This window comes from Lepisosteus platostomus, chromosome 1 (assembly GCF_059453375.1).
Source record: "Lepisosteus platostomus isolate fLepPlt1 chromosome 1, fLepPlt1.hap1, whole genome shotgun sequence".
Classification (NCBI taxonomy): domain Eukaryota; kingdom Metazoa; phylum Chordata; class Actinopteri; order Semionotiformes; family Lepisosteidae; genus Lepisosteus; species Lepisosteus platostomus.
The window spans coordinates 8,672,566-8,697,469 of NC_142611.1; the positions used below are offsets into that span (position 1 = coordinate 8,672,566).

The 24,904-nt window shown below is 34.0% G+C and overlaps 1 protein-coding gene across 22 annotated transcripts in view; it reads right to left on the bottom strand.

The window, feature by feature from the left end:
- LOC148677638 (multiple PDZ domain protein) overlaps positions 1-24,904 on the bottom strand; it is a 61,932-nt gene that overhangs the window by 17,768 nt on the left and 19,260 nt on the right. For 5 of the 22 annotated variants that reach the window (XM_088609799.1, XM_088609634.1, XM_088611156.1 and 2 more), the window contains exons 15-33: positions 24,421-24,594; positions 23,824-23,997; positions 23,289-23,498; positions 20,901-21,017; positions 20,353-20,514; positions 18,550-18,963; positions 16,570-16,684; positions 12,643-12,841; positions 11,318-11,359; positions 9,057-9,149; positions 8,068-8,163; positions 7,624-7,801; positions 6,603-6,713; positions 5,273-5,356; positions 4,395-4,493; positions 3,279-3,356; positions 3,028-3,099; positions 802-985; positions 179-375 (exon numbers count right to left, since the gene is read on the bottom strand). In XM_088609799.1, coding sequence (XP_088465925.1) covers positions 179-375; positions 802-985; positions 3,028-3,099; positions 3,279-3,356; positions 4,395-4,493; positions 5,273-5,356; positions 6,603-6,713; positions 7,624-7,801; positions 8,068-8,163; positions 9,057-9,149; positions 11,318-11,359; positions 12,643-12,841; positions 16,570-16,684; positions 18,550-18,963; positions 20,353-20,514; positions 20,901-21,017; positions 23,289-23,498; positions 23,824-23,997; positions 24,421-24,594 — 2,799 coding nt within the window. The remainder of the gene's footprint in view (positions 1-178; positions 376-801; positions 986-3,027; positions 3,100-3,278; positions 3,357-4,394; positions 4,494-5,272; positions 5,357-6,602; positions 6,714-7,623; positions 7,802-8,067; positions 8,164-9,056; positions 9,150-11,317; positions 11,360-12,642; positions 12,842-16,569; positions 16,685-18,549; positions 18,964-20,352; positions 20,515-20,900; positions 21,018-23,288; positions 23,499-23,823; positions 23,998-24,420; positions 24,595-24,904) is intronic. The other 17 variants (XM_088611416.1, XM_088610219.1, XM_088610395.1 and 14 more) reach the window with 16 other exon arrangements.

The following is a 24,904-nucleotide window of genomic DNA, read 5'->3' on the forward strand; positions in this document are numbered from 1 at the left end:
AAAAATATAACTAGCACATATCTTATTAAAGTTTATATGTTCTCGCGTACCAGGTTTTTAATTAATTCTAAATATGCAAACACACTCAAATTCAAATCAGAATGCAGCACAATTCTATGTCATCCACTCTGACCCTATGTTCCCAGCAGGACTCCAGTAATCACTGGTTGCCACTGACCTCTAGTAATTCATCTCCAACAAGGATCCGGCCATCTCTTCCAGCTGCTCCGCTTGGATCAATTCCAACTACAAACACACTCATTCTGGAACGGTCCTTGTTGCCGGCCAAGCTGAGCCCCAGTCCCGTCTTTCCTTTCTCCAGCTCAATCATGTGCAGTACACCAGGTAAGCTGCCATAGCGCTGTATGATCTTTTCTGAGGGGAAGATGTCAGGAAGTCTTATCAGGAAACAGTAACTTAGCACAATATTTAGTTACACTGAATGTTTAGATGCAGATATCGAAAAAACAATTTGACTATACTTCAACTATGAAGGGAGAGATATAACTTTTTTATAGTTTTCGAAATTTAGATTTTAATAACTGAGATACACAAAGACAATTTTTTTCTGAATAAAGACATTCACTATTATTATTATTATTATTATTATTATTATTATTATTATTATTATTATTATTATATCTTTTCTTCATTTTAATTTTTTATAACCCCCAACCAAATTATCCTTCCTCTCTGTGTAAGAAAGGGCTTCCATAATTCAAGGAATCGCTATCTAAAACAACCAATGACAAAGACATGACCAAGATCACACATGACTGTTTGTGTTGTCAAGGTACTTACTCCAGCTGTAACCAAATTCATCCTCTTCTTCATCTGGAGAGTCCATTGGCAAGGCAAGGTTCTCTGGCTCCATCAGTGTGTCCGTCTCTGTCTCACCAACAGGGGGCACCACTGGGAGTGAACTCGCCAGTGGAACACTTGGAGAAACCTTTCCTGCTTCCAAATCCAATCTGTTTGATGGTGCCTGTTGTGTCCATAAAAACAGAAATAAAACACAGGTAATGGTGCATCAATACCAAATTTAATCAAATGGAATGAAGTATTTATATTAAAATTTTGCAGACTGAGATACAAACCATGCTGTACATTGGTACTTTATAACTGCTTCCTTTGATGATTTTTAGCAGTTTAAATATGTCTGTAATTGCTCATTTCTCTAATTTTATCATATTCAGCACTATCTCATACCACAGAAACACATCTGGCTTTGATTAGTATTTTTATTACTACCATCTGTTGAGTTACTATATTATCAAATTCCACAGGAAATCTTCACAGCAGTCCTGTATACATAGCAGCTCATATCTAGGAGATAATCTGAAAAGCCATGCAATAATATCCGGGCAGGGACTGTCACAGTAATAAATAAGACCTATGATTATGAAGTACTTACTACTGATAATCATGGAAAAGGAAGAATTGTAGTTACTCTTTATTTTTGAAGTTGCTAATCTCATACATTAATGACATGTGACTTACATACAATTCAAACATAAAGTGTACTTTTCTGTTATTCAAGCATATTGTTATGGAACCAGATTTGACTATTGGTTTTTTAAAAACACTTACCTTCAAACTAACTGAAAATTGGTTAAACAAGCTGTAATCTGTTTTCATAACTGAGACACTGTGTATACATACACTATGCACACATACATAGTTATCATTATAATTACAAAAATAATGTTTATTAATGTAAAGAAATTATATATAATAATATATACAGTGATTTATTCTAAAGTGCTCTGCCACACCTCACAAAATATACATTTGTTAGTTATTTTAGTAACGCATTAATCCCACTGGGTAGGGTTGCCAAAACTACTGGACAATTTAAGTAAAATCACCAAGGAACATCATTCATTCCTCCACATTCCTCCTCCTGTCATCCTCTACTGACTGTCACAACAACTGGCAGTATTATTACTGTAAGGTGCAGTAACATTTATCTACATTTATCATCATTATTTTTTATAAAGAATAAAGTAACACTCTCCATTAAGAAGTACAGTATTCAGTATGTGCTTCATACTGGCTGTGTTTTGCGGCCCTTACTTAATCCAGATTCATGCAACCAGCATAGATGGAAGTCTACGCATATTAAAAGATCACTTTTCTTCCCACTTAAATTAATTAGCAGCACAGCCTGGAATCTTCAATCTTCAATACTAAATTAAATGACAAAGACTCTCACCAGTTTCAGAGTATGGCACAGATCATAACGTGGTTCAGTCACACCTCTGGAAATTTGTTTTGGTGTTAATATAGTACCAAAACACCAGAACAGAATTTCTGGGGTTAATATAAACTGCGTGGTGAATTCCCTGTATATAACTTTTCATGTGTGTTTATGGCATAGTAAAAGTCAATATTCTGACATGCTGAAATACTGAATGAAAGTAATTATTTTAGTAATTCAAGATGAGGTAAATGATTATGAAAATACAAGTCATCTGGCAGCACAATTGGTGATGGAATATTTTTAACAGTGTGAAATATTTGGACATCACATCAGTGTTTCATTTAAGTTTTATTTCCTGAATTTAAAAATGGTTTATGGTGACATTTTAATGAATACACGCTGGGAGTGGCTGTCAATGACTTATCAGTTGGTATGCATTTCTCTTTTATATTAAATGCCTGTGTAATCATTCCTGTTATTCACCAGAAGACCATTATTCTATTTATTTTATATTATATTTTTAATTTATATAGCTGGAAAATGCATGATAGCAACTAAGCCTAACCATTTAATAATTTAATTACCAATGATGTTAATATAATTCCAATAATTCAGATAAATTGTTAATCTAAACAAAATAAAAAGGGAATAAACAGTAGAATCACATGTATATAGATATTCAATATCTGAATTATGTATATTTATTCATATACACATTCATTCACATCACACTCAATATATAATGTATAACATATACTGTACTGGATGTGTGAATAAACATACATGGAAGGTGACGCCACTACAACACACAAAGTCCCACAAACCTTAAATGGAGTAGGAGCAAAGGGGTTAGTTGGGGAGAGGCGAAGGAAAAGTCTACTGTGACTCTCAGATCCCTATAGCAACAGAGAAAATTCAATAACATATAAGACAAAGGGCAGCTATCACATAGTTAAGTTGTCATTTTTTAGATATGTACATCAAGTATACATAGAGAGTGCTGTGTATACAGGTATAAAAGAGCTACATAATTATTTTTTAAAATCCTAATGAGGACAGTCTAATCACTACTAACCTTGATTTTTATTTCATGTTTGGCAATTACATTTGACGTTGGGATGCACTTCTCTTCATTTGATTCTGTTGTCATCGTCTGATGCATGTATTATAAAAAAAAATGAAAAATGTAATTCTAAAAAAAAACAACACTTAATAAATAAAAAAATATTCAGGATGACTAAATCTGTACTGTAGCTAAAAGGGGCTGGGGATATAAAACTTGAATCTTACTCTAAAGATGTTATTCAAGAAAGTGCAGTGCAGTGAAAAACTGAAAAACTGAAGCAGAAATTCTACAGAAGGGGCAATAAGGACAGGAGGTTATAAGATAAGACACATCCAAAGCATTATGCACAAAATGTTTGACACTAGTGCAAATACGGGTAGCAGACACCATTTTCCCCATGTGTGTCTTTTTGCCACCCAGCCTGCCATTATTCTAGATTTTCCATTCTTCACAGTCATGTAACACCTTTTTTGTCTGTAAAGCATGTGTTTTTTTAACATACAAAGTTGGAAAAAATGAGTCTAAAATACCTCAATTAAAAATAGTCCCCACTAAAATAGTACAGTATAACCTTTAAAAATAATAAGAAATGTGTAGATAAGTGGCACAATCTTAGAATGCTCAGAAGATGTGATAGCTAATAAGGAACTGTTTTCCTGAGAAAAGATTTAAGCAAAATTACTGCAAAATGTCTCCTGTTGCATGTTCATTTGAGGTAATTAATAATACAATTTCAGGAACGTTTCCATAGTAATTTAGCAAGATTTTATATCAGAACCAACAGCTTTTACCACCAGTGTATAATTTCATTCTACTTAAATTTTACTTAGAAGATTTCATTAGAAATTAGAATTCATTATTCTTTAAATTATTTTTGATTTACCAATAACGTAAAATCCTGTGGATCTAAATGAAGAAAACATTGTTTTCCTAACACTTAACACAGGTTCTAATACTTTGTTTTAAGACGAATAGGTATTTTTTTCCTTTCCTGCAAACTAAAGCAGAGTAAATGCTTAATTGCAATGAAGACCATGTTAATATTGGGTTTTAAAGCACGAAAATGTATACAAATTAGAAAAAACAAACAGAATCCAGCAAAATTACAAGGACACATAATCTAACCTGGAACAGGGAAGGCTGAAAGGAGGCAACAAATGGATTAGTACTGCTGAAGGCTGGCTCAGGGATTGGTTTTGGCAGCAGAAAAGGCAAGGGTGGTTTCTAAAAGCAACACGGGATTAATTATTGACAAATAATACACAACACTGGCTGAACAAATCCAATTGTCTGTCCAAGCATTTTTTAAGTTTGTTTAAGATCGGTATTATGATTTTAGTCTAGTGATTTCCAAGCAATATGTTTATACTAAGAGCAAGTACGGTGTTTAATTATGATGTCTTGGGAGTTCACATTTTAAGATGTAATAATTCTGATGTAAAATCTTCCTTTTAGTAAACACCAAATTGTACTGATGTCAATCACCACTGTTTCTTTTAACGCAATGGCTAACCTTGAATGATTTCACTTTCATGGTGCAAAGCCTGCATGGGATATTTGAGAATTTGCTGTATGACATTACAATAATAACTGACTAAGTAGCCTGGATGTATCATTAACTACTGTACCACAGAACATAATACTCTCATTGATGTGTACACAACTGATTAAGAACATCTGAATGCTGAGGAGAAATTTTAAAGAAAATAATAATAAAGTATTTTTAGAAGTCCATATAGCATTTGGTACTTCCAATTTCTTTAGAAATTGGATTAGGTTTCAATTTAGAGATAATAAACCATCTGAATGTCAACCCTGCCAGCAATTTGCAATACAAACTTAATATTCCCAGGACAAGTCTAAATTGAATTTATTCAGCCTTTTACATACACACACAGAAGGCTTCCTGCCTGCATGTATGTAAATACTTACATTACAAGTAATTTTTAACAGAGTGATGTGACTACAGTTGAATACAGAATTGCTACAGAAGAAAGAATTACCTTACAAAGCTGATGAGGTAAAGGCATTGTAGTAATATGTTTCTCTATTACAGGAGATGATGAAGGACTATAGAAAGAATCAGGCTGGGAGAGGAAAACAATGACATGGTTTACTGGTTAATGTAACTGAACCAATATGTCTGACAATGAAGGTTGTTAATACAGGCACAATGTAAAAATAAGCCATGCATATGAAATTTTATTGAAGTGGAAGGAGGAAAAAATCGATTTCATTAAAAAAAAGCAAAAGCTTTTCTAAATATATTCATATTTTTATTATACTAACTATTGGATTATTATTATTATATTATGTCCATTTTTGGAGGTCAGTACGCTCACATCTTAAAAAAAATCAAAATTCACTTATTTATGCAAAGTCTAACTAATGCATCACTGCCTAACCTTTGAAAAGTATGTCAGAAAAAGATCTTACTTGGGTTGCAATGTAGTTCACTCACTCATTTTAAATAATTTAATTCACCCAATTCCATTTTCTGAATAGTAGTTATTCTAGGTTTTTCTGATTATGAATATCAAGGATTGGCAATCCTTGTGAGCACTTCAATGATAAATATATAGGTATATTTTGATTTATCAATTCTTAAAAATTGATACCATTTCTTGCTTCAGGAAAAAATAATTCTCACTTAACTTTGTCTAAGAAATAAAATATGAAACTGTACCTTTCACTAAATAAAACAGCACTGAGAATTTTTAGTTTACAGACAAGTGTCTGGTCTTTATGGTCAATGCTATATATTATTATTAAGGGTTCAGTCATCGTGTATAACATAGTTAATAAACATTATAAATTCTGCATATATCCACACAGAACTAAAATACTAAAATATAAACTACAACTTATTTTTCTTAAATGTATTAGTTTGAGGGTGGGACAACTGATACTACTAAATGAATCACTGCTCAAAATAAACGCTGAAAGATCAAAGAATATATGACACAGGCATTTTGTTATTTTAATATTTTCACACAATATCCTCTAGTACATCTAATACAGTTGTGGAAAAATCTGACTTGATTAGCCATTTTTCTACTATTATAAGTACCACTATAGCTGTGAAACACAGAACAAAGAATGTGTCACATCTACAAGTAAGCTCAAATATAGGAATGGAATTACAAGAAATGATAGTATTGTCTATGAATAACAGGTTTCTTATAATGAATCAAGTCCTATCGAAATTATTATAAGCAACTCAATGGGTTGCTTCATTTTGATGATTTCCTTTCAATACTTCAATACTTTGACACCAGCGAAGCCAATCTGATGCTCTAACATTTTTAATTATCTTTGAACTCTGAGACTCACTCTGGGTCTGTGCACGATGCTCTGCACCAAAAACACCACAGGATTCCCTGCCTTACGGATGGCCTCGACTGCCTGTTCATGACTGGCATCCCTCAGATCGATTCCATCCACCTGGAAAACACAAAGATAAAAACAAAATGCAGACTTTCCCTGCTTCTGGTGGTAGGTGGTAGCCTTATCTGGTGAACTTCCGAAAGAGAAAGGGAATGCTCGTGTAAGGTTTTTGCAACACTGTAATACAGGTCCTCTGTTTTCCCACAATTTAATACATGTAGCCTAATGAAGATTTTTAACTTTTCTTTAAGTGACAAACACTAAACAACCCCATGGAACGAACTTCCTCTTTTTCCAGGGGGATTATTCCCCTCAAGCTATGTTTTAATCACATATCTTCAATTTCTGTGTTTCTTCAACTCTGAAAACCAAAGTTATACATTTAGTCAATAATTAGCTTTTATGGTTAGACTAGGTGAAATAAAACTTTTTCAGGCTGAACAAGACACTAAGTTATTCATAACCTCTGTCCACTTGCTAACTGCGCAAGCTATAGGCACAAGGCACAACACACCCTGGACAGGATGTCCATCACAAGGCTCATGCAGATGCAAACACAATCACGCGCACACTCACACTAGGTCCCGTTTTCACAGAAGCCATTTAACCTGTCAATATGTCTTTGGGCTGTAGAAAGAAACTGGAGCACCTGACAAAAACTCATGTGAACACAAGGAGATTATACAAACTCAAATAGCACACTGGATCTGGAATTGAACTCAGAGCCCCAGCATGTAAGTGCAAAAAGGTACCTTTGCTACTGAATAATCTCCCATTGCAACCATTTTTTCTATTTTTTTTAGTCTGACATATAAAGAGGAAACCAAAGAATACAATAGGGACCAAGTGTAGTACTCTAACCATTTCCATTCAAAGCAAGGCAAGCATACTCACACAGAACTGAATGTTTCTGGGTCAGTGCCATAGACAGGAAAGATATAGTTTTATAATCAATTAATCTGGGTACCTCTACGATTCTGTCTCCTGTCTTCAGTGTTCCATTTCTCCCTGCAGGGCTGTCCTCTAGGATGTGCTTGATGAAGATTCCTCTCATCACCTCCCCATTGTTTAGCCGGCTCCCCATTCCTCTTCCCCCCACAATACTGATACCCAGGGATTTACCAGCCTCTCGAAACAGCTCCACTCTTAAGGAAAAAAAACCCACGATCAATCTTTCCAATTTATCTTTATCATAAATAACAGTTCAGATTGCCAAAGCCTTATCTCACAATTCTCAGAGATTTATATTTTTTAATATGGTATCTAGAAAGTGGAAAAAAATGAATGCACAGGTTTGGTAGGTTTATATGGGTTTATACTGGCAGTATCTGAAAACTAAAGTCCCATTTGTAAATGGGGTTAGTGCTTGTCACTGCAGGCAGCTTTGTATAAAAAAATGTAGTATATTTACTTCCTTGGCTGGTTCCAGTTGCTGTAAGCAGAACTCTGCATTTCACTTTCCTCTCCTTCTCCATCTTCCCGCTCAGGAAGTTCACCAGCTTCCCCACTAAACCCAAACAAAAACAAACAAAAATGTCAGTCATAACTCTCACCTGCATCCAAGAACACCTTCAATAACCTTCATACAGATATTTGACCTAGCTTCCTATTGCTTATTAAATGACTCTCCAAAGTTGCAACAAAAAAGCTACCAGAGACAAACAGTAACCATGATTGATATAAATCCAACATCAAATGGCAAAAGTGTCTCAGCTTTGTGGCTGGGTAGAAACCCACAGTGATCTTATTCGCCACAAGCCATTCAGCCACAATTCCTATGGAATTCAGGAGACCGCACTTTGAATTGCATTTCATTCTGATCTCCAATTTCTGCTCGAACAAACCAAGCGGAAAAATGTAGCTTGATTAACAGATTCAAAGAGCGTTAACTGTTGTGAATTATTATTGGTCAATGTGATAGGAAGTGTTTTTAGTGTTTCTTTTCTGTGTTGTCTCTCGCAGTCAGTAACAAGCTCTTTTTAAATTTCAACAATACGTTTCTTGGCATGGGGGTGCAGTGATTAGCATTGCTGCCTTTTAGCACTGGGGCCCTGGTTTCAATTCCAGACCTGGGGTCCTCCAGGTGCTCCGCTTTCCTCCCACAGTCAAAAAGACATAGTGGTAGGTTAACTGGCTTCTGGGAAAATTGGCCCTGGTGTATTTGTGTCTGAGTGTCTGCCCTGCAATGGACTGCTGTACCCTGCTGTGCCTGTTGCTTGCCAGTTAGGCAAAGAGAAAAAAATATATAATATGAAAATATTGAAAATAATATAGAATCATTCTTCACTCTCTTTAGGAAATAATGTCAAGAAATGGAGCATTCAGTGAAAACTGGCTTTCCTCTGCAACTACTGACAGGCTTTTCCAAAAATGTCATTAAAATCTGAATTCCTTTTTTACCATGTAGAAGGTGCTCCAGAGGTAGTTTCATCCTTCAGGTGAACCAGGCTGATTCTGTATTCCTCTAAATACTCTGACGGAACATAGGTGATACTGGAACAAAAAAGTAAGTAGGACTAAGCAAGTTTACTTTTCAAAAATGTACCCAAACCAATGGAATTATAGTTATACTTACCAGCATATAGAGAAAATCCAAACCATTAGATCTGTCATGATCACTGCGATTATATACAGTATTGGAGAATTTCAAGATTTATTTTTGTTCTTTTGATCATTGTAATATTACTATGACATTCAAAATACAAAGTAATTAAATTAAGAAGGCTAATTAGAATTGGTATAAAATTAAAGATTCTTAAGCTCAAAATAGCAATTACTGCATATAGTGTGGGACTTACGAGTTTGTGTAAAGCTTCAGAAATAGACCAAGAAAGATTGAACCATCACAAAATGGTAGGATACTCTATTTGTAATGACAAAAAAGATTCAAATGATTTAAAATCTATCTTTTGTTTTGATAATCAAACTCTTTGCCTAAAAACAATGTTGTGAAATATTATTCAATGTTTGCAAATAATTAAAAACTGAATACAAAAACAAAACAAAACATCTGACATGTCAGTCAAACAAAGTTTTATCAGGAAGACAACTGTGCCTATAATTACTCATTGGCTAATGCTTTTATCTAAAGTAACCTTCTTACCTATTTTTTTTTCTGGAGCAAATGCGGGTGAAGTACTTTAATCAAGGGTGCCAGAGCCCACCCCCCTTTTTGGAACTTGACCCCACATTCCTCTAATCAGGAATTGAGAAGCCTAAGCACTATTCTACACTATCCCCAAGATTAGTGCTTTATCTAGTGTTTATTGGACAGGTCGCCCACGAAGAACAGCACCTATTTGTTGAAGAAACGAACTGAAGTAAAATTCTTTATAGATCAATTGCATAACATTATTAAAACAGTTGCACCTTTACATTTATGCTTGATAATTTAATTTATTCAATTCATGTTTATGATATCCTGCGGAATTTTTTTCATCCTATTTGATGCATTATATAGAAATAAAGTATGATAATATGAAATTGTTACTATATAAAAAAGAAGGTCATTTTCTTATTTAATAAAATGTGATTTGGCTAGGTACTGGAGGTGACCATGCATAGATAACATAATATCAACCCAATGGCAACCAACTTCCCAGCTGTCTTATAAAAGTGCAGGGGCAGCTCATAACATAGTAAGCATATATATAAATTTTGATGTTGAAAATGACAGATCTAATGGAAGAGGAACCAAAGCATATCCAAAATGTTTGAATATTACTGCATGCAGATATTGGTAAAGACAACACTTATGTACCTGCTTCACATATTAACAAATACTTGCAAGACTTTATATGCACAACAGATCAACAAATAAATTAGTGAGTCATGGATGGGATGTGCCAGACATGTACTGTGTGTTAATTTTATCACAGAAACACAGAAACAGAACCTTTGAACCCTTCCCACACGAAAAAAAATAAATTAAACAATGTTAATCAAAATGAGAGGAACTGTGGTTAGTGTAATACAAATGCCAGAGAGGAGATTTATCCAGATACACAGTTATTAATAACACTCTACAGTGACTTGGTGCCCTAGATGTAGTTTAGAACTGTGAAGAGGGGTTGAATAGGAACAAACTTGGATGTATTCAGCCAGAGGTGTTAATGGTAGGCTAAATTAAAAAAATAAAGCAATTTCTCTTCAAAGATGTGAGTTTCTGAATACTATCTTTTATTCCACTTTAGAACAACTGTCCTCAATTATGATTGTTTCTGGTTTAAAATGTCCTTATTTTCCTAGGAATTGAATATTCAAATAAAGCTTTACAAAAAGGCAGAAAGGTGCCGTTTCTCAAGCAATTCTACTTTATATCGCCATCCTGCCATATCCTAAATTACAAAATACACCAAATTCGTGTAAAATATGTATTAAATTTGTGGCTTCTAAGAATCCTAAAAATTGTTACTATTGATGAAAATCCAGATCAATCTGGATCAAAGTCTCATCAAAAGATTGTCTCATTTTAGTGGTGCACAATCAGGGACATGCACTGTATTGCTGTGTTGTTTTCCTTTAATTAAAAATCATCTGGATAAAATCCCCTGCAACCTGAAACAGAATTACTAAACACATGCCTTGATGTACAAAACGGATTAGATAATATTTGTTCCCTTTAAAAACACACCACTCATTTTTGAATTACCAATACTCACACATAAAAGGGGGACTGATCGTCAGCTGGTGCACAAGAAGATCTAGAATGCGAAAAGCATATGACGCAGCATCTTTTACACCTGTGCTAATAAAGGCTCTTAAGAGTGGCAGCACTAATCAATTGAAAGCAGACATTACCCTCATGTGTTGTCATTCAGAATTTCTGAAGAGATTCTGAAGAGCAGAAGAACACTAGTGATTTTTTAAAGTATTATATATTTAGCATTGCACAACCCTGTGACAATTTTATCTCTGTGCATTGAAAGCTGTCTTGTATATTCCTTAGGAGTACACTAAAATAGATTTTGAAATATTGCACATAATTCATTTTCTGAGGTAGTTCTTTTTCAGTGTCGTGGGGGAGTTGGAGCCTATCCCAGCAAGCAATGGGCGCAAGCCAGGATACACCCTGGCTCACACCTGTCCATTGCAGGGCAGACACACAAACACAAACAAATATATCCACCCACTTACACCTATGGTCAGTTTGCTAAGAAGCTATGTTTTTGGACTATGGAAGGAAACAGGAGCACCCGGAGAAAACCCACATGACATGGGGAGAACAAACTGTACAACCTCCTTGCAGATAGCACCCCAGGTCCGGAATCGAACCCAGGACTCCAATGTTGCAATGCAGTAAAAATATCCAGTAATTTGAAATTAAAGAACTGCTTTTACGATTTGCTAAGAATGAAGGGGAATCTTCATTGTCAGAAAAGTATTATATGTCAATTTTCAAAAGTGTTTATGAGGCAACCAAAGTTCCAGACTAGCACTAATCTTAATTCCTGAATATATCTGTTATAATGTAATCCAAAATAATGAAAAGCGTGTGCAGTAATTTTATTAAAATCTAGTTAGGGTTATATTTGACTTGTATATGAGTAGCAGTCCTATTTTCCATGTATCATATTTCTCACCTATAATGAAAACTATACTATTTTGTAAAATTAAAAGACATTAAAGGTTATGTCCAGATAATCAATCTCTTTTGAATTATTTATTTTTTGTAATGCAGGCTGAATCCCTCTTTTAGCAAAAAAAACAAGTCACAAACGTGGGTCATTCTTTATTCCTATTACAGTTACATACTGTACATTTAGCAAAAAATATAAAAATGGAAAATTGAACCTCTGTAGAAAACTTTCACGAACATTAAAGTGTACTTATGTGAAGTACACATAAAATGATAGATGGTGTAACAGGTCACAACTCACTTCTACTCTTGATAGTTTTTTTTTGCTTGATGTCTTCAGGATGTTCTTTGTCTATTAATGCTCTTTTAGGTAAGATTCAAAACTTAGAATACTTGCCCATTCCTTACCTTATGTCAGGCCCAATGAGGGAGTGTCTTCTCAGCATGGCACGGGCCTGCGCATTGGTTAGATTAGTGGTAGGCTCTCCATTGATAGCTAAGATACAGTCTCCTACAGCAAGCCGCCCATCTCGACTGATGGATCCACCATGAATGATACTGCGAATAATCATCCCTGAGCCATCCTTAACAGCACTCACAGTCATCCCTGTCAAATACATATGTTTTCAGATAACATCGAATCACCAGGCAAGAATAGTTGCTATTGCTATGATTGGCCATGTAACCCTTGGTTCAACATTAAACCATTTTCTTTTTTTTTTTTTGAGGGGGAGGATAACATTTTATTTAAATGTTATTGAAATTACAATACATTCAAAGTGCATGATTAAAATACAATTGAAATTGTAAACCAAAATAAATTAGGCTGTAGTACAATCAATAAGAAAATAAATATTTTTTTCTTCTTTAAGCATGGAAGAAAGGAATTAAGGTAATACTTTTTATATTTTCACCAACATCTATGTTTCATTCACTACAATAACATCAGTAGGAAGCACTGAAATACTATATGCCAGAAAACTATATAAACATCAAAGTTAGAGAAAACCTGAGCTTCTGTTTTTAAAACATTGCCTAAAGTTGTGTTTACTACAATTTTTCTTACATCTTGCATTTTGTCATTCACAAGACAGAAAAAAAAGTATTATGATATGTTTTCTTGCCTATTTGTTATAACGTTTTTGGAAGACACTCTGAAAACACTCCTAAAATATAATTACAAAAGTAGTAGATCCTTAAAAGTACATTTTTGCATAGTGATGATGTGCTATAATCATTATACTGCAGTAGAACAGTACAATATTGTGTTCATGGGACATAAAATGAAAATATGACAAAATGTAACATGAAAAAATCAAGTTACAAACTTGGAACATATGTTTGTTCAAATTACAATTACATACTGTACATACATTAGACTATGCTGCTCTTTAACAGTTCCAAAGAATACACACTGGATGATGTTGGCAAACTATGTACACCCCACTGAGTGTACGTGTATACTTTGTTTATATAAACTTTTTAAAAAATAGAGTCCAGTTTATTAACCATATTAATGCCACAACAAAACATTTCGTAACTGATTAGTGTAATATACACATTCTGCCACTTGTCTATGTTTCTTGCATGACATATATGCATTGTGATCTAGATTATGTAAACATAGGAAAAAATAATGACATTCTAAGAGGTCAAATTAATTAGTAGTAAAAGAAAATAAATTCCTCTTTGGCCTGGTCTAATTACTTTATGTATAGTGTTTTTACGTATTTTCTTACACATTTAGCTGTAACATTAATGCAATTAAATTGAATAAACAAAACTTCTGTGCCAGCGGAAATGGTAGATCCCATTAATGTCACACAGAGAAATGGAATGTCTGGAGACTGGTATTCAGAGGGCTGTACTGGATTTGGTCAACACGTTATTAAAACCATGGCAAGGACTTCAGTGAATAAAAAAAGTCTTAATCAAATGGTCTCACTGAAATTCCAAACTTGAACATTTTTTATCTTATAAATGCTTACAAAAAACATTTCACAAGCTTCCACAAACTTACTAAAACATCTGTCTTTGGCTAATTAAATGTGATGATATCCCATATTTACATGTTATAACATTCAAACTCAGTGATTCTTTTATTGCACTCAAAGTTCCAAGCGATGTACATTTGGCAAAGCTGCCTGTATCACCATTCTAAAGTGATGGGTCTGCTTACCAAAGTTGGAACAGTTAACAGATTATGTTTAAAAATACCAAACTTGAAATTCCTCCAAAAACCTTGTTCAATTATTTCACAGCATTTTAAAATCTTTAGTTTTAAAGAAGGGTACATTTTTTAAAGAATACATATTTTTTATTTTATGCAAAATCCCAAACTGTTTAAATTATTGAGCCGTACTGTCGCTATTGAAAACATTTTTTCAAATATCCCCCCTTTCACATTCATTACTAAGGGTTAAGGCCTTAATTTTATCAAACAGTACTGTTTAAAGGAAATCTGTTTATTAGACTATGATGTTTGATTAAAATATTCCATCCATCTTCAAAAGCAGCTTTATCATTAGTCACAGTATTTATCATAATCAAAACTGCAATGTGTTATTTTAATTCAAAAGTCATAATTCTTATTTTGGGGGAAATTTGTATTAAATCCTTTCCCTGTTAAATTACACAGCTACCTCAAAACGGTTCCAAGCTTTGAAGTCAGACCCAAATAATAAATAAACACATTACAGCATTTTATGGTAATACACAACCATAGTACAATTTAGTATGCTACTCTAGTTATAATGACATTCAGAAATGGGATCTACTCTCAGAATTATTCATGAAACCACCTGAATTTATCAGCCAGATTCTGTTGAATCACCACCATGTTAGAGCATTTGTCCAGCTCTACCTTTGAACTGAAGATGGTCATATTTTCTTGTCCACTTTCAGATATTTATAGTATGCACAAATAAATTCTTGAAAAGTCACAGTTCTGTTTTTCGTCACACTAAACTTATTTTTTCCATGACTTTCAGAATAGATTCAACTTAAACCTAAAATATCAAATGTGTACTGTAGGTGGGCTTACTATTTGTTAAGCAAGATCTGTTATATACTATATACTATATACTGTATACTGTATGTGTTATACAGTATATGGCTTCAATGGTTTGGTTCCTGATTACATCCATACACTGTTAACACCCTCTAAACCTACACTGGAATACAGATTAGAATCTGCCCTTCTTTTAGTTCCCAATATAAATCTCTGCACACTGGGAGAACATGTTATCTGTTCTGTTCTCCAAAAGTGCGGAATTATCTCCAAGCCCATATCAGATATCGCAAAACTCCTGTCTTAAAGCATAATTTTAACAGTGTCTTTATTTCACTTTCAGTCAGTAACCACCACTCAATTCCAAGCTTAACATCAGCTCTTTGATGCTATGGCAATGGCCCAGCAGAATCCAGTAATTTACAAAAATTGTCCAGATGTTTCACATGTTTTCAAATTTTGTCAAAGTCCACAAAAAAAAATCTGGATAAGATTGATTGTTTAGATGAAGTAATCACACACTTTTGCATGTCATAAAGATGTAGGTCAATGACTGCTCATTTTAAATAGTGTGGATAGATTATATTTAATTTTATTAATCTTACAATAGTCTTGTTACTCAAAAGTGACATAAAATGTTTTTGACATCTATATACTTTTCAAACTAATACAAATAAGCTAAACAACTTTAGAAAATAATGGGCATACAGAGTAACTTAATACTTGCATTTGAGCATGTAACTATGACATTAAAATGTATAATCATGAAATTGGAAACAATATTTCCATCTTTTTCTGTACTTTCTTTGAAGTGATATGATTTTCAGATGTAAGACTGCAAAATCTGTGTGATGTCAAATTCACCATAGTGTTTACCTACAACAGTTTATTTGCTCCTTTATATTGCAGAATTCATCATAAAATGTTTTACTGTTTTGAGAATAGAACCCATCTTTGCACCTTTCCCAATAACAGCAGTTCACTTACTACAAGTGAATAAAATACTGCAATTCACAATTGTTAATTTTTATGAATATGTCCATTAATCTAAAATCAATTTAAATGTCTCAGTCTATTACTACAGAACACATACATAGATATGTTTACCATTGTAGTGTATTGCTGAAAATCCCACAGAAGAACAAGACATTACCACTGAAGATCAAAGCTCTTAGAATAAATTACCTATTTTGTAAGGAAAGGACTCAGAAATAAAACTCTTAGAAAATCTAAATATATCTATAGGTCCTCAGCACTACTAAACATACCCATGCATATTATATACATACACAATGAAAAAATAATAAAAAAGACAGATAACATACCAAGACTAGAGTTGCCCTTGACAACAGTAATTGTCCTCTCAAAACTGCTTCCAGAAGAGAACATTTCATTATCTATGTTCTCTACAAGGCCTTGATCCTCCGTATCTTCGTTTCTCTAAACAGAAGTTACAGTATACAACATATTACAGCTGTGTGAGTTTAATTGTAAATATTTATTTCACAAAGATGAACTTAATAAAATATTGATCTTATATATTACTAGTAGGAAAGAAGGTCATAGGGAAGGTCAAAGGTTTGGAGAGGTTTGGGACTCATTCAATCTCTCTCATCATTGTTTTAATTGCAAACTGTCAGAATACAACCACACATTTCAAAGTTACGATAGCTAAAATTACATATATTACACATAATAGACTTAAAATCCCAGCATAACTAGTGTAATTCCCTTTGGCCTGTAAACATATTAATTTCAACATTTCAACATCAACAGCACATCTCTGAGACCAACCAAGGAAATCAACTATTTGCAAATATGAAATCAATAAAAGCTTTCATTCAAATGTTTAAATTCATATGACCTCTAAACCCGAAGACCTAAAAATATGTAGTATATATTTATGATGCTAGTATCAAATATAATTAGACAAAGTTTTAAAATATCACCAAATTTGAACTGCCTATTCCACTGCACAGGAGCACATAAATTCTATAACACAATTATCTTAAAAATGGACTAAATGTATTGGAACAAATAGTTTTGTCTTAGAAATGTTAAAACAAATCCAAAATGAGAAGAGAAATACTCTGAAATACAGATTCAATTCAATTTTAATAACATAAACCACATCTTTTCAGATGACACTACTTATTTTCACTGCATTGCACACCAAACATCTTCTCAAATGAACAAGTAAAGGTGTATTCCATGCTGAAAATAGAAGAAAAGAAACATAGCGTTTCGGCTGTGGAGCCTTCTTCGGGTGTGTCATGGTTCAGATGGGTCACACCCGAAGAAGGCTCCACAGTCAAAATGTTTTTTTTTTTCATCTCTTTTCAGCATGGAATAAACCTTTACTTGTTCCTTTGCAGCATACACATGCTGACACAGCTCCCAACTTGAGCTATCTTCTCAAATGTTTGCTTTTGTCATTGATTCAATCTGATGTATTTTCTGAAAATAAGTATTGCAACAGAAGTAAAAGGACCTTGAATATAAGAATACTTGTTGCTTTTAAAAGAAAATGAATGTTTCAATTAGGTTTGCCTAATTAAAGGTGAACTGTATTTTGGAAACATACTGTAAATAACTTGGAATTTGTTCTGTAATTGTACCCTGTAAGACTCACTACCTTTTATATACTGGAAGCCCCACAATGTCTACATCGCCTAGCTCAGAATGCAACATAGCAACCTACAGTATTATGAGCCCTATCCCCTTTTTTCACCCTGTAAAATACAGACTGACAGTACCCATAAAGGCCCTGCCAGCTACATTGAATAGTCAAAAACAAAACAGGTAGCTAACCTGTTGACTACTGTGATGAAAGCATATTACACAGATTTTAGTCCAGCTCAGAACTGAGCACTTTAGGACCACAGTCAATACATTAGTGCCTTCACTAATCTGTTTACAGTATGTAGCAGGTTCTCTGAAGTAACCCACTTAGGCCATAGAGTTCCTAGATAATTTTTGCACTTTCACAGGCCATATTACACAGTAAGTAACTCACAGCCCTTTGATTACCTTTTATTAAGCTCTTGTGCTTAATAAAATATAAAATGGAGTAATAGTGTTTATGCCATACTATACAGTAGGCTTTGTTTGGAAAATCAGATTTTGTTCAGTTTGAACAGCAAATAAACTTCAGCACAAACATGTATCCCCAGAAATATGGTTTTATCTCATACCAATTGACAATCAAAGGCACTTTTGTATTGTTACGTCTATACATTTTTGTAGTAGAAACTGTATTGCACTTGAAAGCAAGAATATAATACATAAAATCAGCAGATTATTACCTTTACAGGGACAAAACCTTCCTGGTGAGAGGATCTATCATCAGTATCTTCCCTGCCTGGATCTGTGGAAACACTGCCTTCATGGCAGGGCTTATATTCTGCACAGGCATCAGATGCCTTATCCAGTTCCATTTCTGTCTCAAAAGACTGAATAGACTTTTTGTCATGATTCAAAGCTGAACATGGCTCTGACTGCACCACCTCTGGCATGACACAATCTGTCTCCATTAGGTTTATGTGCTGCTCAGGAGACGGTGTTTTGTTAGTGGCTCCAAAAGGTAGTGCTGAACTTGTAGCTTTCCAAGGCTGGGAAAGAGTGATTCGTTTCTCTTCAGGGAAAAATGGTTCAGCTTCATCAGCAAATTCTGTCGCTGCTGAAAATGAGGGCTTTGCAAAAGCATCTTCATGGGTACTCTATTAGATAAAACAAACCATACTGTACCACAGGGATATTAGAAGTTAGAATTAGTTATCCCTTATTGACAATTAATATTAATCATCAATATTTGCTGAATTGCAAATCAGCTGGGAATGATTGTATATGTAATTTATCCAATTTATTTGGAAAATACCAGATAAAAACCACATATGACCAAATTAAATATGTCATGTGAACAAAGCCATGCTAATATAATTAAAAACTTTCACATACTTATTAGGTTTGCTTAAAATACAAAAATTTAATATATTGCAAAGGTATTTGAATTATGCAAAAGATGATGTCAAAACTACCGTAACAACACTGTAGTTTTTTGGCATGCTCTTGTAAAACTTTTGTATTTATGGAGGATTTTAGCTCATTATTGTAAGGGCTTTAAAATCCTTATATAGATTTCAATATATTTTATACTTTAACTTGAAAGTTTACCATTTTTATTAAAGATTTTATTAAAGTTACTTTAGATCAATTTAGATGAATATCAGTGATAAAAAAACTCTTGTTTTTCACTGCCTACAATTTCTGTTTTGCAGGATTTATTACTTTTGTATTTTGCACTGAATATTCATAAATAAATAGGAGAGTTTTCACCATCCTGCAAAACTCTGCTTACATTACAACCATATGATCTGGGAAACCAAAGGAAAAATCCTACAGAAAACAAACTAAACTGAAGAAAACTAAATGGTTTCTTATGATGTTTTTTTATTTTATTGTAAGATCGAATGAAAAATTTGACAGTATAGTTCAGACTGATGATCAAGTAGATCTGCCAACCTATGACTGTACAGCTATCTCTGGATCCTCTGCTTCATTTTAAACCAAAAACAACAAAAATATTCTTTTGAAAATGTATATATTTTTTTTCAGTTCTACTGCAGATGAAGCTTAACCAATACTGTATATGTGACTTTTTGATTACTTACAAGGACACACATCAAATTCATTCATACTTATGAACATATGGTAACAAAGCCTGGGAGAGCATCTATTTAATGGGAACAACAGGGATAAGGGGAAGATAAAGGGGACCTCTTAGGGAAGAGAAATGGGGTTGTGATTTTTTTATTGATTTAGCTCTTCTGCTTATGTTTTAGTTACAACCTTGAAAGACAAAATTAATTTGATTTTTATGGTTGGTCTAAAAAATAGAGCAGAAGCTTTTTCCTATAGAATAATATATGGAGCATTCAAAAGGGATGTCTTTCCACTGAAAAACCTAACTATATGTCTGCTTAGAACAAATCAGACATGATGATTTATTGTAAGCCCCTGATTTTACATCAAAGACAAGGCAGAATTGCAAAGCTGTTTAATCAGGAACTCTTTAAGTTAGAGAAGCTCAGCAATGACTGAATGATTACCTTGGGCGTAGAGGAATGCATAGACAGCTGGTAATCCAGATCTACACTGCACGTGCTGCCATGTAACGCTAATATAGACTCCTGAAAGGTGTCATCTTCTTCCCCTGGGTACTGAGAATCAAACGTCTTTTCATCAGTCAAGTCTGCTTCATTAGAGTCAATCTACAAGAAAAGTGACAAATCATGAAAGATAAAGGCATTACACTATTTGTTTAAAGATTTTTCTTCTCAAAAAAGCAATACTTCAATTGGTGTCCACAACCATCTGTAAGCTACTTTCAATTTACATAAGGTGTCAGATAATCAGCTTTACTCTCAATGAAACTATTTAACCAGACTTTAGAAGACAGCCTGCTAAATCATGTTACTGTTACCAAACGTCATAACCTAATATTACCCACTTAATAGAGTAAGTGATAAATGTATGAACTGAATTCACTTGGAAGATTTCTTAACATACAGTATGCATACTGCTTGTAATTGATTCCTGAAGGGAAGATGGGGTTTTCCGCAGCTTGATTTGCCAAACCTCATAAGAAATAACTAACCATTGCTAGCTCTGCATGGAAAACTGCAGCATCAGCCTGCTCCTCGTCTTCAAACTGCTGAGCAGTGTAGAAGATGGAATCATCCTTTGCAGAAGAACAGCCCTCCTCAGGGGTCGGCTGCAGAAACAGTGACGTGAGGGTGAACTATGCAGTAGACATGCAAAGCACACCCCCAGGAACACTGGGGCTACTCCTTCAGAGTCTGACTTCTATTCTTTGAAAGATTTATTATTTGTACTTGACTACTTAGTGCTTCTAAGCAGAGTTAGCATGTTAGTAGTACAAGGTTTGTTAGTAGCAGTTAAATACTAACGCAATGGTACAATCTCAGTGATTGTTTCATTTCTTTTTCATTGACAATATCCATTCCCTAATATGAGGATAAATCAGCAACTGGGTACAAGAAATGCATTCTTCACTGGAGAGGCTCTTTGTATCACGATTTTCCATATGTGGAGAGCAGAGGGTGATTATGCAGAATTTCTGAAGTGGAATGTTTCTTAAAATTAGAATGCCCATTCACTAATTACTGTAATATTCCACATTTGAAATTAAGACATTTTAGTTCTGCATTAATTTAAAAAGGTAATCTAGGATTCCCACTTTATTTGTTATGTGTCAGCAGGTAACAATAAAAACAGCTTCAGAATACCTTTGTACCAATTCTCAGTAGTTAAATTTTATGTACTCCTTTTTTTTACTTGCCAAAAATATTTTTTTTGGGGGGAATGAATATAATGGTTAAAGAAAAAAGTAGAATGCACTTAACCTAACAAACTGCAAAGGTATTGTACAATAAATATGATCCCTGTCGAAACATGAGATGTTTTATACTGGGTGCACAGGTTGTGATTTGCACAATAATTCACACAAAAAACTTGTGGCTTCAATGAAAATTTTAAAACATTGTAAATCTCTCCCACTTATGCATGTGAATTAACAAAATCAGATCCTAAAATGGGCAGCATTCAGGTTTGCTAATGTAATGTACTGTATCTACTTTATTAATGTAGGTGAGAGAAGTGAAAACAGTTCTTAACCTGGATTTTAAATGTAAAAGCAAATACTGGTAAAATGCAGTCTATTGCACAACTTCTCAGTGAATCTAATTTTAAAAATAATTTGTGATAGATCCTAATTATACCTTTATATATTGAGTCAATATAATGTTGAAAGCCTAAGAGAGATGTCCGCAACTACAACAGTCCTAAAAGATGCTGCATCTCGTGTTTGTGTACACCCTAAGTTCAGTTACGTAAGCTACACAGAAAACTGAGCTAATTATTAAAATAAACATATTTAATCCTTTTCTGAAACCTTAAGCTGATGAATTTTTAGGACAGAACCTACTAATATACTGTGGCTCTCAAGCACCACTGCCTAACACAACACCTGTACAACTTATTTAATTCTTGCTATTACGTATAATTTCTGTGGAAAATTCCCGAGGAAGACTTTTCAAACTATCTGAATTCTGCACTAATCTTCTGTTTTAAATTTGCAAAGGTCATGGAAAAAAGAACATAGATGTACATTCTGCTATCAGTTGCAAGAGTAAATGAAAACAATCAAGCTCACATCATGATAGTTGATCCTATTTATGTCAATTTGGTGTTTTACTAAGCAAGGATGCAGATGTAAATGTTACTTAGTTCACTGAATTTTGTAATAAAAAGTTCAAAAATGCATTATAACAAAGGCAATACAGCCACACTTCTTCATGATCCTCATCATGATTCTCCGTGAATATAAAGTGGTCCCCATCATGATGGGATGACCACAAATACAACTAGAATCTATTCTGCTTGTCTTGTGAGGGTCATGGTTTATTTTATAGAAGTACTATTACACTTGAATCCAAGTTCACTAATGAGCTTTTAAAACACTATAGGGCTACTGTAATTGTAAGGAGACAGAATTAGTTCGAGTAACTGCTCCACAAGGCACTATCCAAGTTTCCATTTATAGATCTTTTAAGCCCACTTCAGCTCTGATCTCATTACGACCTGATTTACAGCCATCCCAACACAACTTTAAGTTGGAATATCAAATTATTTATAAAACTGGCTCATGTTTTGAGTTGCAGATTAAAAAAGAGAAAAAATCTAAAAGCTGAACCGATTCCCATTTACTGCTCCCCTTTATTTAGAATTTAAAAAATCAATTTGGTGGTAATTCACTACTGTGCAATTAACTTTATTTTAAAGTAAAAAGTAAAATAAAATGAAGTGCAATGCAAGATAGTTACACAATTGCCTACTGATGAAAAATTCAAGTGAGATGTAACAGGATGCAGTTCTATCAGGTACTTAGCTGTATGACACAACACACATTCAAACACATGCACATGTTATGATGTTCCTCGAAAGACAACATTAAGGACCTTACAGGTAAAGGCTTGGCCACTCCAATTCGGACCTTTCCCACTGGTGCACCCTTCAGTGCCTGCACTGCATCCTCCAGGCTCGCATTCTCCAAGTTCGTATCGTTAACGAACATGAGCCGATCTCCAGGGAGTAGGCGCCCATCTACTTCTGCCACCCCATCAGGAACCAGGGAGCGGATCACTATCACTGTTTTTTCTGGGTCAACAGGGTCCTGTTTCAGGTGCAAGTTACAGCATTTTATAAGTAATTAGCTGATTAACGCACTCCGCTGGATGAGAACTAAATGAACATCTGTGTTACTCCCTCTCTAAAATGGGAAAAAAACACTTCATTAAGCAAATCACAAGCAGAATAATTCAATTTTTGAAACTGCTCACTTTCCGTACATATTTTAGGAAATCTTTTCTTTTCAGGATGGTTATAACTGTTAAAGAAAAAATGCAAAACAATAGAATCCTAATAGAATCCAATAGAATCTCCCAATTTCTATGTTCTCTTACTGTACATGGTACAGTAGATGACTAATATTGTCTTACCTGATAGTCTAAAATGCTGAAGCCAAGCCCCATGTCTCCTTTCTCTAGCTCAATGTCTTGTATTTCTGTTTCCCACATGGCTAAGGATGAGCCTAGAGTCTCCTCAGTGACATTCTCTTTTACAATATCATCCGTCTCCGAGGAACCAACACAATCACCAAGATCTAAATGTACCTTGAAAAAGAGATATAAAACATTACTATTAAGTCACAAATTTAAAAATGTCTTACTCATATTTAATATTTTTGATTTTCATTGCATATGCACAAGTATAGATACACTGTACCTTTGGAAGTTTTCAGATCATTATGGTATTATTGTCTCAATAAAAACAAATCTTAAAACTTTTTTCAGCAGAAGAAAAGCTGTGTTGATGCAGCAATTAAAAGCTCTTCAGAAAACAGCTCACCATAGTATAGTTTGTATAATAGAACATAGACTGCATGCCTAATAATATAATAATAATAATCATATAATTGATAGTGTATAGATCTGTTCACCTAAAAATGAGCAAATATTTGAAAATGTTAAAAAACATACCAGCGGATATGCTGTAGAGGTAAGGATTTGAGAGCCAAAGATCACTGATTGACGTACCTTCTGTTCTGGTTCATCAAAATGTTCTTGGAGGCCATTTTTTCCTCCTATATCACTGTCACTGTCTAATAGCAAAGCTGGACGACAGCACACTAATGTCACAAATACAGGCAGCTCCTTGAGAATGCTTATGACTTCCTTATGGTTTTCACCAATTAACGATATTCCATTTACCTAAAACATAATTTTGTAATAAAAAAAATAAAAATGTAATATAAACACTGAAGACAGAGGAATGTAGCAAAATCCTAAAATTATGTAAAGATACTGTGATTTTGATTTACAGGATTATATGGTAAAATGAATATGAAAGTAGTTATTTAACCTATACACAGCTGGTTTTATATCTGGGTACACACTGGGTACACACAAACATTGAATGAGCATCTTAGTGTCTCTCAAATCAATTACAAAAGCAAACAACAGAATATTCAAATACTTCATCATTGTTAACAGCTTTCACATTATCCTGAGATGCCACAAG